The sequence below is a fragment of the Rhipicephalus microplus genome, chromosome 5, assembly GCF_043290135.1.
Source record: "Rhipicephalus microplus isolate Deutch F79 chromosome 5, USDA_Rmic, whole genome shotgun sequence".
In the NCBI taxonomy this organism is placed as follows: Eukaryota; Metazoa; Arthropoda; class Arachnida; order Ixodida; family Ixodidae; genus Rhipicephalus; species Rhipicephalus microplus.
In genome coordinates, this window is record NC_134704.1 from 143121633 (window position 1) to 143135346 (window position 13714).

At 45.7% G+C, this 13714-nt stretch overlaps 1 protein-coding gene across 1 annotated transcript in view; it reads right to left on the reverse strand.

Moving 5' to 3' along the window:
- Positions 1–13714, reverse strand: part of LOC119173701 (low density lipoprotein receptor adapter protein 1-B) — a 36134-nt gene that overhangs the window by 13269 nt on the left and 9151 nt on the right. The window contains exons 3-4 of the mRNA XM_075895996.1: positions 5397–5509; positions 2867–3017 (exon numbers count right to left, since the gene is read on the reverse strand). Coding sequence (XP_075752111.1) covers positions 2867–3017; positions 5397–5509 — 264 coding nt within the window. The remainder of the gene's footprint in view (positions 1–2866; positions 3018–5396; positions 5510–13714) is intronic.

Sequence of the window (13714 nt, forward strand, 5' to 3'; positions counted from 1 at the left end):
CATTAAGCTCAGGGGCTGAGTGCAACTGTAATTGAGCAATCGCAGCATGTGCCTCCCAAGGTTTGCACAGCGAATGCACATTTGTGCACAATAAATTATAATTTTTTTTTTATGGTAAATACGACGCATCTGCCCATAGTGGCACTGTAGTCGGACAGAACTTGAAAAAACCTGAAAGGCCGTGCAAACAAGGCCAAAGCACGGCAGCAGACATCACCTCTGTGACTAAAGAAGTGATCCTGCTCGTGCAGTCCGCAATGCTTTCCCAAAAGATGAGGTTACTGGGTGTCTGGTTCTGTCAGTTCAGAGTGCATTTCCATTGGGGCAGGCTTGCATGCATTTGCCGTTAAGGAAGAGATGCCGCAGACTTCCAAAATTGAATTGGACAGTAAATACGTGCGTCAAGATTGTTCGGGTCATAGAACTAATAAATTATCGCAGTTTGATGTGTCTCCATCAAGTACATGGTGCTGACCATAATAGCCCTGAAAGCAGACAACAGTCGAACCAAAGTAGCACTCGTAATTCCAGCTCCCCATTCAACCTTTTCGCAGTGAGCTTCTGCTTTGACTACCCAAGACAATGGCTTTTTTTTTTCCTTAGTGAATCTGGCAATCAGTGTTTCCACACAAGCCCGGTGCAGTGGTGGCTGGTCAATAACAAGTGCCAGAAAGAATACAGCTGGCAACACAGCTGGTGTGGACACTCCAAAGCAGCCATGTGTTCAAGGTGTGCCATGCAACAAGAGGCCGACTTGAGTGAAGCGCTGCCGTCAATAGCCAGATATCAGTAGTTTGCATAGCATACAAGGAAATGTGTCATACATGACAGAGAGCCATAAGCTGGAATATAGTGAAACATTTAAAATGTTAGTTAAATAAGGTTTTATGGAACAGAAGTAAGTAGTGCTATGCTGCACGAAAACATTCAGCTATGCAAAAGGAACTGCACCAGGTGTATCAAAACGTTTGCAATGGCTCCCATAGGCTATAAAGTTCCGAGGTGTGACCACTCCTCTGTTTGAACTGAATCTCCGACTTGGGGCCCTGCAGCACTTTTTGAAGTAGCCTTGGAAAGAATTCACTAAAGGAGCTTATTACCAAATAAATTCACCGCCACAAAGATTTTTAGAATCGGTCCAGTACGAGCGGAGTTGCTACGATTTGTCGCATGCTACCATTGCACTCTTTCTGATTTCGTTCTGACAAAAGCGCTCGAAGCAAAGCGGGGAGGAATGGCTCAAGGAAAGAAAGCACATCCCGAGCGCTGCATGACCTTGAGAACTTTTTCTTTTCTCTCTCTCTCTCTTTCTTTTTTTTTTTTTCGAATATGAAACTTTTCAGTGTGATTGCGTGCGCACGTGGACAAGTCGCAGTTTCTCGTGGTGGCCCAAGTAACAAACGAATGCAACATACTCATATCAATCAATGGCGGATACAACAGCTGCGATGAGCGATTTCTGAGCTTGTATCGTCATTTGTCAAAAAGCAATTTTTAGCAGACTGAGAATTAATCATGAATGCCAGGCTGCGTTCTGTGCTATAATATCTGGCTCAGGTTTTGTCAGGAGACTGTACTACCGATCAGCATAGTTGTTTTATGATGCTCAAAAATGCTGCAGGGACCCTAGGGGGATGTGGCAATGAACACAAATTTCTTTACTTATAAAGTGATGAAATTTGGCATGCAGATGCCATTTGTTGTGTGGATATCATAACTGAAATCAGTTTAATGCAGTTCTTGATTGGCAACACTTGAAAGACTCTCAATGTCAGCCCAAAATTAATTAATTAGCCATAAGTCTGCCAAAATTTTTTTATAAATGGCCCTTATAAAAATATTTATAAGGGCCATTCTGTGCTGTAATGCTATTGGCTTATTTTTTTAATATTCAAGTAAGCACACAAAAAAATTTTTGAAATGTTCTGGGCATATTGTTTAACGAACAACCTTCACAAAAAGCCAATAGGAGATTTTTCTAGTCCACAAGTGCGCTTCTCTGCTATGCAGTTTGTACTTCTAATGGCACCTAGTCTCTTACTAAAAGCAATGTATTCGAGCACAATTTTCTTGCGCAATGACGTGGAAAATGTCGTCTCGGCTGTCGCGATATAGACACGGATAATAGACAAGCCACATCACGTGCAACTAAGACCTCATTTCCACTTGAAGCACTACTGGTACTGCCATTAGTAGGGTGAATATGCATCGCAAAGAAGTGCACTTGCAGATTAGCAAAATCTCAGATTATAAATATCTGTATGATGTGCCCACAAATATAAACAGCTTTACGGCACTCACCAAGGTCTCAGCATCTAAGTGCAGAAAACGAAGTGGCTACATCTTCATTCGTTGCAAAATGGCACAGGAATGACTGACAGCAACTGCTCAAAAATGAAAGCTGAGGAAACCGAGTCTAAAATAAAAAATAGGAGCTAGGAGCTAAGCAAATGGAACTCGGAAGGATGCTGTCTTTATTTTTCACTGGAGAAATGCAGTTTTGTGGCTGTCTTGAGCTTCGACCTGTTCCCCTCATGATGATGCCAATATGGTGCCATTGTGCCAAGGGAACGCTGCCGATAGCTATTTTCTAATCCTCCCCCCCCCCCCCCCCAATTTCTCCGTAGCTTTTGATGAGAGCCCACTAGTAAAACAGCATTTCTCACAACTTCTACTACTTATTTCCGCCTAATATTTTGCCATTACGTAAAAAATGGTCTCATGGTTGCAAAAAAAGTCAAAAATAAATTGCACATTTTGACTAAAACTGCCATTCTTATTGGCACGTTTCATTCACTCCCTTAAGAGGCTTTAAGATGAGCGCACATGTACAAAGATGTCACTCCGACTGCGATCGGGCACCCACCTGAAAGGCTTGCGAAATGGTGAGAGCGGCCGCTTGGGCAACTCTTCGCTTAGCACAGAGGAATGCATGGCACTCCATCACCTCATTGCTGTGCGTCCCAATGAAGGCCACCACTCGGTCAAAGCTGGCATCGGCTGAGCAGAATGAGATCCTGCAAGGAGCCCCAGAACTCATTGGATAGGAAGAACGCACTTTGCAGACTTCACAAAAAGAGCATTGCAGAAAAGATTGCACAGCGTTGCTGGGTCATTCTGGCTTTGTGACATTCACAATAATTGATCCTGAATTTCCTCTCGCTATCCCCAATGCACGAAGCTGCACCATCGAGTCGTGGTTGCTAAATGTCACTACAATGAAATATTGCTTCTAATAATCGTGGAATTATTTTTTTTTGTCTGTTTTTCCTATTAATTGGCATTTTTCCAGCCGGCACATTGAGTGTAAACAAGAACTACTTCACAACAGTGCCTTGTACAGAGGGCACAACCAAAGAAGTCCAAGAGACAATTAGGCCAAGAATAATGTACAGAGCACTTCTTGCCAAAGGACATAATGTAGCACGCGATCTATGCTTATCAGAGTTCATCTGGTACCCACGAAAGCTTTTTGCAACCGCATAATTAATTTTGTTTTGTTGCCATGAGTATGCTGTACCTGCAGCCACTAACACTAAGACAATGCCTAAAAAGTTTAGGAGGACTATGGTATCCAAAGCAAAAGAAACACTACGTTCATAACACTCAACGAACAATCGGTGCAATACGGCAAATAATCTGTGCCTGGCAACGTGCGATTCCCGAAAAACATTAGCCAGCATTTGCTGCTTAACACTGGCTGCACATGACTTGTTTCAATCATTCAATTAGAATGACTATGTTTGCTAGAACTGCTCACAGCTTCTGCATAAACTCACCTTTTAGCTGCACAGCCAACCTCATTAAAAAAAAAAAAAAGATGCTGTTGTTTTGAGCATACCCATTACGAAGACCTGCTTTCAGAGTAGTGCACCCAAATTCACTTATTTAAACTATTACAGACAAAATGTATTCTCACACCTATGCAAAAACGTTGGCTACAAAGCACCTGCATACACAACTCAGCACCACACCTTTACCTGTACGCTTTTATCAGCTTAATGAAGTATTTGTGGCGCAACTGACTGATACAAGCAAGAAAAAAAAAGGAGACAGGATTGGGCACCAGACTTTCAGCTCGTTTATTTTTCTCACATCACCCAAATATATATGCTTCCAGAATGAGCACAAAGAGGGGGGCATGCAGCACAAGCGACTATGACATTAAACACCCAAAAACACAAACAGAAGAGAGCTATCACACAGTGCTATCTAGAAACAGGTATTCCTTCTTGTACAAAGTGATCGACGGGAAATTGACACATTCGTTCCCCTTCCTTTGTATGTGATATGCCTCAAGTACTTCACGGGCTAACATTTCCCTGCTTCATCCTAACACACGAGTTAATATAAATTAAGATTGGCATGGGTTCACACCTGCCATTACATTGTGCTTCGTGCAGCTGCACACCACTGTTCCAAGAAACTCATGTGTTAGGACGAAGTAGGGAAACAAACAGAACAAAAAACACTCACACATGCGCAAGAATTACATCAAGAGAGATACTATCCTCAATTCGGCGCCCATGTATCTTGACAGCTGTTACCGTAGCTTCCTTGCCATGAAGGAATGACACTTCCGCTACTGTTAGGGATAGCGAAAGAGCGCTAACACAGGTAACAGCGCCAGCACAGTGCACTGCGAAGTCTTCGCTGATTTCTTTTTTTTGCGAGTTCTCATTCGATTTTACTTCCTTGTAGCGCGCTAAATGTTTAAACTATGCACAACCAACTGGCCCACTGGCCCCTATTCTGGGTCTTCCCCAAGGCTATCACATCAAAATCACACCCTTTTGCCACACACAGCATGACAATCTTGTATTCTTGCGCAAATGAATAAAGAAAGAAATAAAAGGCAAAGGACGTTTGCTGAAGGAGTATCTAGCATTACAAGATATGCAGGCAATGTCCTCACCAATAACACACCACCGAAACACTCACTGCACATAGAGTGTAATTTGTAAACAGTGACAACAGTTCTGGGAAGTAGCTGCTCACGTGACTTGTCATTAATAATAGTGCTCCAAACACATGCTCTGTGCGTAGCGAGCTGTAAAAACACCAGCTTGGAAAACTCGTTCATGCAGAAAGTAAGTGAATACCAACAAAGTTTTGGAAGTTGTAAAAATCCTGCAACCTTGTTCTCACACATACCAATAGTCATTATTAGTGCACTCAAATACTGTGCATTACAGTACGGCATCACCTGCTGGGACTTTTATTGGCTGAACACTCCATAAAATAGAGTAGGATAGAACAGGAGAGCGCTCTTCCCCGCCAACCGTGTCTGCGTATGTTCCTGGAGACCATGTCAAGAAGGCTGCTCTCTCAGCCATCCCAATGCAAAACAGATGCTCATAGCTGTCAAACAGTAAGGGTAGGTGCACAGCACCAACCTGTAGATGGAGACATCCAGTTGCAGCTCCCCTGTGGCTAGGTCACGAGTGGAGATACCTTTGGGCGACACTGTAATGGCCACCTTGGGCAGTTTCTTGCCACTTGCCTTGGCCTGCGCATGCACAAAACACACAGTGTCTCATTCATTTATGCATACATTTTCACCTTTCACGATTGCTGAGATCCACATCGGTAGAGGTCCTAAAAGAGAGGATAATTGTAAATCTATGCAGTCATAAAACTCGTAAAACTTCACAACAATCATGATAATGTCCCCTGTAGTACCCTTACATACCAAGTCCCCGATAACCTCACCTCGGGATGCTTGTATATCTGACAGTGTTCATTCCATATATACAAATAACAATCTTTATCTGGGGTATCACATCCCAGAAACATGATGTGACCATTAGGGATACCATAGTGGAGGGCTCTGGAAATTTCTACCATTTGGTGTTTTTCAATGCAGAGTTACTCAATCATACCAGTTGCGAAACTGCGTTTCGAAACCCGGACACGCAGTTGGCCCGATTTTTCGGAAGTTATATGACTGTCACGCCACCTGGGAGTGGCAACACAAAACATAAATAATGGGTTTGATAGTGGGCGTGCAGATCAACAGGTGGCGCGACAATCTGCTCACTTCTAGAATTACTGTATATGCTTCCTACAAGAGCAGAGTTGCGCATAGGTCCACCATTATGTTCAATGGCTGTCCAGTGAAGCCACTCGTCGCGCGCGAACAAGAAAAATAGGGTGCAACGTTCCAGTGCGGGCAGCGTGCTGCAGACTTACTCGCACGTGCTGAGCAACACTGCACTGTTGCAGTGAGTTGGTAAATTGCTATAGTTAGCGAAAATGCTTGAGGCCTGTGTGCTTAGATTCAGCTGCATGTTTAAGAACCCCAGGTGGCTGAAATTCTTTTAGCCCTTCACTGCGGCGTCTCTCATAAATTAATAAAGTGTTTTTTTATTTTTATTTATTTATTTATTTGGGCATTTTTACAAATGCATATAAAGGGGGCAAACGAAGAGAGTGCCTGCTGACTTAGCCCACTCTTCGGGAGGCACCTCGGACAGGTACAGCAAAACAGCCCATGTATATATTCAACAACATACATACAAATGATAAATAAATGAGGAACACTACAACAAACGAAAAAAATATCAGTCAAATATTCAAACAAGGCTGTTTTTTAGCAATAAATACAAAAGGGACGGTAAACTCAACAATTATAAAATGAGGCCAAAACGATTTTAAAAAGTAACTAATTCGTAATACCATCACAAGACCGTTTACACACTATACATACGATGCAGAATGTTTCTGCAATAAAAATTTTGTGATTACGATGTTCATTTTGACCCTGCTAGATGATGACACCTATCCAGTCTGTCGAGGGCTCACATGTTCGAGGCTTCGATCTTCCAGCCATTCTAGCTTTGGTGATCCGGCTGAAACAATGTAATCGCTATAGGCACTCGCCCTTCGGCTTATTTTGACACGATGTCTGGAGTCTCCGCAATATGGCTATTGCAACTTTCTACAAACGCAGGTAGTTTACAGAATAGAGCCGCAACATAAAGCCTATCCGGCGGGTAGTTTACGTTACGTAAAGGTTTACGTTCTGTAAAGACCCGCGCATGTGCAGATTCTATATGGTAACATGGTAACGCAAATCATATAGTACTTACAAGCTAAAAGGCCCTAATGACGGTCACGATGAGACTGAAGTCGGTGCGGGCAGAGAACGCGCGAGTGCCATGCAAGCGTGCACGTAAAGTTGGCTTCGCCACGTGAAGCTGAACATTTGACATCCCTTTGCACCACGTTACAGCACTCGTTGTACAGCGGCGCGAGCGGCAGAAGGAAAAGGTATGCTCAACTCTGCTACATAAAGGTAGCATATACACTATCTCTGCTCCCTCCCGACAGCAGGGCCAATGGCGTGTCTGGATTTCGATACACAGAGCCTATGGGAAGTTTCGCAACTCGTATAACTCTGTTATCACGTGCACTGACATCGCACGTGATGAAGGTCGAGAACGCAGAAGCCTCTTCGGAGCCCCATGAAAACAAGACGTCTTTCTTGAGGAGCTACGTAAGCGGCCTCGCTATGTGCGCAAAATTTTTCACGAAGCGTCCGAAGTAGGAACATAGTCCTATAAAGCTGGTTACATCCTTTGCAGATCGTGGTAAAGGAAAGTTTTTGACAGCACTGATTTTTGCCGGGTCTGGTAGTACACCGTTGGCGTCTACTAAATGGACAAGTACTGTGATTTGATGGAGTCCAAAGTGACATTTCGACAAGTTGAGCTGCAGGTCAGTGCGACAGAAGATGCCTAAGATGGCTGATAGGCTCTCTATATGAGTTTCAAATGTTGGTGAAAAGACAATGACGTCGTCCAAGTAGCACGAACAGGTGGACCATTTGAATCCTCTGAGCAGGGAGTCCATCATTCGTTCGAAGGTGGCTGGAGCGTTACAAAGGTCGAAGGGCATGACCTCGAACTAATATAGGCCATCGGGGGTGATGAATGCCGTCTTTACACGGTCCATTTCATCTACCTCTATCTGCCAGTAGCCGGAACGAAGGTCTATAGAAAAAAAATAGTGGAACCCATAGAGGCAATCAAGCACATCATCTATTCGTGGCAGAGGCTAGACGTCTTTTTTTGGTAATTTTGTTTAGGTGTCGCTAATCCACGCAGAAACGGCATGCACCGTCTTTCTTGCGGACTAGCACTACAGGAGAAGCCCAAGGACTGCAGGATGGCTCAATGATGTCCTTGGCGAGCATTTTGTCGACCTCACTTTGGATAATGTGACGCTCGGCCGCTGACACCCGATATGGACGCCTATGAATAGGGTGCTCAATACCAGTGTTTATGTGGTGAGTCGGACCAGTAGCTTTCCCCAACGGACGGCCATTGAGGTCAAAAACGTCGATGTAGGACAGCAGAACCCTGTGGAGCTCGTCAGTCTGCAGCGGCGTTAAGCTGGAAGCGATCATCGACGTAATAGCGCCGTCGGAGCAAGTGTCAGATTGATGTTGAGTGTGGGGGTCAGAAGGAGCGGCCATCGTGAAAACATCTACCGCATTGTCTTCTAAGGTGCAGAGCAACGCCAAAGAGATCCCTTGTGGCAGCACTTGAAGTGTCAAGCTAAAGTTGACAACTGGGAGACACGTGGAATTTCCTGCAACAGACAGAATGGAGTGCGGTAACGTAATGCCACGGTTTATGAGGACATTAGCAATAGGGGTCAGAACATAGTAACTGGTGGTATTGAGACGAGCTCTACGTAGGTCAGTGTCTGTGGAGGGAGGTGCGCATGTCCCGTTGTGCAGAGGCGACTCGGCCGTTGTGCAAGAGGTTCTGTTGCGGGCAAGTGTAGACGGAGCGTACTAGTCAAACAGTCTATGAGGGCAGAATGCGCGGACAGGAAGTCGAGGCCTAAGATTAAGTCGTGGGGGCATTTATCAAGGATCGTGAAGAGAACAACTGTGTGTCGATCCGCAATGCTCACACGAGCGGAGCACATTCCAACGATAGATGCTATTTCACCATCTGCAACACGGGCGAACTGAGTGGTCGCAGGCGTGAGAACCTTCTTGAGCTTGCAGTGAAAATCACTCGTCATCACGGAAAGTTGTGCGCCAGTGTCGACAAGAGCAGTGACATGTACGCCGTCTACTTGTACGTCTATAAGGTCCTGTTTTGTCCGTATTGTCAAGAGAGGATTTTCTGTCAGTGTGAGTGATGTAGCGCCACCTCCGGGAGTTGCAACACTTAGTTTTCTGTCGAAGAGCCTCGTGGGAAGGCGGGGGAAGATGGTCGGCGGGGCTGGGGAGAACGAGACTGGCGACGTTGGGGGGATGGAGAGCGGAAGTAGCGGTGTTCAGTAGCATGTTCTTGGGCAAAATGGTCGCGGCTGGTGTCATGGCGATAGGCAGAACGTGCATGGAATAACGAGAGGAAGCTTGTGCAGGAGGACCCCAGTGACTTCTGCAATGGCGAGAAATGTGCCCGATTCGGTGACACGAGAAGCAGATCGGCTTATCATGTGTTCGCCATGCAGACGGATTACGGAACGTTGAGTGAAGCAGCAATGGCGTAGTGGTTAGAGCATCTGCCTCGCATGCAAAAGGTCCGTGGCTCAAATCCCGGTGCCTCGCAGTTCCCAACCGAATAAAAAAAAAAAAATCCGCGTGGTGATGGAACTTCATTACGAGGCCTGGGGTGCGGCCTCACCGGTAACCACCGCCGGGAACGCACTCCCTCACCAGAGAAGAATTGGGCACCCTGGTGCAGTATCTGGCCACTACCTCCCACATGCATACGTCAAAAAACTCACGGCCCTCAGTCCCCAGCGGCTCCGAAGCAACTGACCATGGCGGCGGTCAGATCTGCAACGCAGCAGGGGTTGCTAAGAATCTCTGGATTCGGACAGGCTGCCATTGGAACCTGAACTTGGCAACGTTTAACGCTAGAACCTTATCTAGTGAGGGAAGTCTAGCTGTACTATTCGAGGAGCTAGAGGATGTTAAATGGGATATAATAGGGCTCAGTGAGGTCAGGAGGACAGATGAGGCCTATACGGTGCTACAGAATGGGCACGTCCTTTGCTATCAGGGCTTGGCTGACAGAAGAGAACTGGGAGTGGGGCTCCTAATTCACAGAAACATAGCTGGCAACATAGAGGAACACTATAGCATTAATGAAAGGGTGGTAGAACTGAATAAGAGATACAAGATGAAGGTGGTACAGGCTTACACGCCTACATCCAGCCACGATGACGCTTCAGTTGAAAGCTTCTATGAAGAAGTGGAATCGGCAATGAGTAAGGTAAAAACACAGTATACAATACTGATGGGAGACGTTAATGCAAAGGTAGGGAAGACGCAGGCTGGAGACCAGGCAGTAGGAGATTATGGCATCGGTATTAGAAACGCCAGAGGAGAGCTACTAGTAGAATTCGCAGAATGCAATTATTTACGGATTTTGAATACCTTCTACCAAAAACGAGAAAACCGCAAGTGGACATAGAGGAGCCCTAATGGCGAAAATAAGAACGAAATATACTTTATAATGAGTGCACACCCAGGCATCGTGCAAGATGTGGAAGTGCGGGGCAAGGTACCATGCAGTGACCATAGAATGGTACGGTCTCGAATTCGCCTAGACTTGAGAAAGGAACGACAGAAACTGATACGCAAGAAGCCAATCAATGAGTTAGCACTGAGAAGGAAAGTACAGGAATTCAGAGTCTCGCTTCAGAACAGGTACTCGGCTCTTAGTGAGGAAACCAACCTTAGCATAGATACAATGAATGATAATCTGACGAGTATCATTACGGAGTGTGCAGTAGACGTTGGAGGCAGGGTAGTTAGACAGGACACTGGCAAGCTTTCCCAGGAAATGAAGAATCTCATTAAGAAGCATCAAATCATGAAAATCTCAAGGACAACAGACAAAATAGAACTGGCAGAGCATTCGAAGTTGATTAATAGGCGTAAGGTATCCGATGTAAGAAGGTATAACATGGAGAGAATTGAACACGCTCTGAAAAACGGAGTAAGCATCAAAGCAGTGAAGAGGAAACTTGGGATAGGCAAAAATCGGATGCAGGCACTAAGGAACAAAGAAGGCAAAATAACTACCAATATGGATAGGATAGTTAAAATAGCGGAGGAGTTTTACAAAGATCTGTACAGTAGCCGGGACAACCACGACTTTAATACTATAAGAACTAGCAGTAACCTAGATGACACCCCACCAGTAATGATAGAAGTCAGAAAAGCTTTGGAGAGCATGCAAAGAGGCAAAACTGCTGGTGAGGATTAGGTAACATCAGATCTGCTGAGAAATGGAGGACAGATTGTGTTAGAAAAACTAGCCACCCTGTTTACGACATGTTTCCTGACGGGAAGAGTACCAGAGTCTTGGAAGAACGCTAGCATCATCTTAATACATAAGAAAGGAGATGACAAGGACTTGAAGAATTACAGGCCGATTAGCTTGCTCTCTGTAGTATACAAGCTATTTACAAAGGTAATTGCTAACAGAGTAAAGAAAACATTAGAATTCAATCAACCGAAGAAACAAGCAGGATTTCGAACAGGCTACTGAACAATCGACCACATTCATACTATCAATCAGGTAATAGAGAAATGCTCAGAATATAACCAACCACTAAACATAGCCTTCATAGATTACGAGAAGGCGTTTGATTCAGTAGAAATATCAGCCGTCATGTAGACACTGCGGAATCAGGGCGTCGATGAAGTATATATAAACATCCTGGAAGAAATCTACAGGGGATCAACTGCTACCATAGTGCTTCATAAAGAAAGCAACAGAATACCAATCAAGAAGGGTGTAAGGCAGGGGGACACAATCTCCCCAATGCTATTTACCGCGTGCTTACAGGAGGTTTTCAGAAGCCTAGAATGGGAACAGTTAGGGATAAGAGTTATTGAAGTGTACTTGAGTAACCTGCGCTTCGCCGATGACGTTGCATTGCTGAGTAACTCAGGGGACGAATTGCAACTAATGATTACGGAGTTAGACAAGGAGAGCAGAAAGGTGGGTCTTAAAATGAATCTGCAGAAAACGAAAGTAATGTACAACAACCTCGGAAAAGAGCAGCGCTTCGAGATAGGTAATAGTGCACTTCAAGTTGTAAAAGACTATGTCTACCTAGGGCAGGTAATAACCGCGGAGCCGAACCACGAGATTGAAGTAACTAGAAGAATAAGAATGGGGTGGAGCACATTTGGCAAGCACTCTCAAATTATGAGAGGTAGATTGCCACTATGCCTCAAGAGGAAGGTATATAACAGCTGTATCTTGCCGGTACTTTGCTACAGAGCATAAACCTGGAGACTTACAAAGAGGGTTCAGCTTAAATTGAGGACGACGCAGCGAGCAATGGAAAGAAAAATGGTAGGTGTAACCTTAAGAGACAAGAAGAGAGCAGAGTGGATCAGGGAACAAACGGGGGTTAAGGATATCATAGCTGAAATCAAGAAGAAGAAATGGACATGGGCCGGGGATGTAGCGCGTAGACAGGATAACTGCTGGTCGTTAAGGGTAACTAACTGGATTCCCAGAGAAGGCAAGCGGGTTAGGGGGAGGCAGAAAGTCAGGTGGGCAGATGAGAGATTAAGAAGTTTGCGGGTATAAATTGGCAGCAGCAAGCACAGGACCGGGTTAACTGGCGGAACATGGGAGAGGCCTTTGTCCTGCAGTGGACGTATTCAGGCTGATGATGATGATGATGATGAGGGAGAGCCGGCCGGGAAGGGACGTGCAGGCGTGTATTGGGGCTGGTAGTCGGTGCGGAGAGGCGGTGAGATAGAGTGAATTCCCAAGCTGGCGATTTCCTGCCGGACGACTGCTTGAATGAGAGGCAACGTGATTGGAGGAGAGGGGTCAGGGGACGTTGGTCCCACCTTAGCTGGAGCAGCCGCTTCAAGTTCCTGCGTGACGAGTCGCGTCAAGTTGTCACAGGTGTCTGGTGGACGATATGTGTCGTGACACAAGGACGTCGCAGTGGTGTTCGGAAGGCGCTAGAACTGATGGGAGATGCGCCTGCTTTTAGCTTGTTGGAACCGGCGGCATTCTTGAATGATCGCATCAACAGATGACACATTGTTGAATACCAACAGGTTTAACACATTGCCGGTGATACCCTTTAGGATATGCGCAACTTTTTCAGGCTCGGACATGTTTTCGTCAGCTTGGCGGCATAGTGAGAGGACAGCCTGAATGTAACCGATGTAGGGCTCCGTAGAAGATTGTGGGCGAGTTGACAACTCATTTTTCGCAGCTTCACGACGACCAGAGGTGTTGCCAAAAAGCTCATGGATCTTTTCCTTGAAGCTGTCCCAGCTTGCTATGTCATGCTCGCGGTTGTCAAAGCAAACACGAGGGGTTCTGTCGAGATAAAAGACGACGTTTGCGAGCATAAGAGTGGGATCCCACCTGTAAGTGGCACTGACGCGTTCGTAGAGGCGTAGCCACTGGCCGACGTCGGAACCCTCGTGGCCGGAGAACACGCCGGGGTCTTTGAGCGCGGGAGGCGTCACGAAAGTTGTTATGGGAGCTGGGTTGACAGGCCGGGCAGAAGGGCGGGTGACAGGAGAGGATGTAGCCGAGTCTTGAGTGGTCATGTTGAATGTCGCGAGAGAGCATCCGCTTTGAAGTTCTGTGGCGAGGACGGGGACGCACAACTCCACCAAATATGTTACAAGAAGAAGACCGACTCGGAGGGGTAGTCGAGGATGTATTTTCAGCCGGTTAAGCGAGCAGCA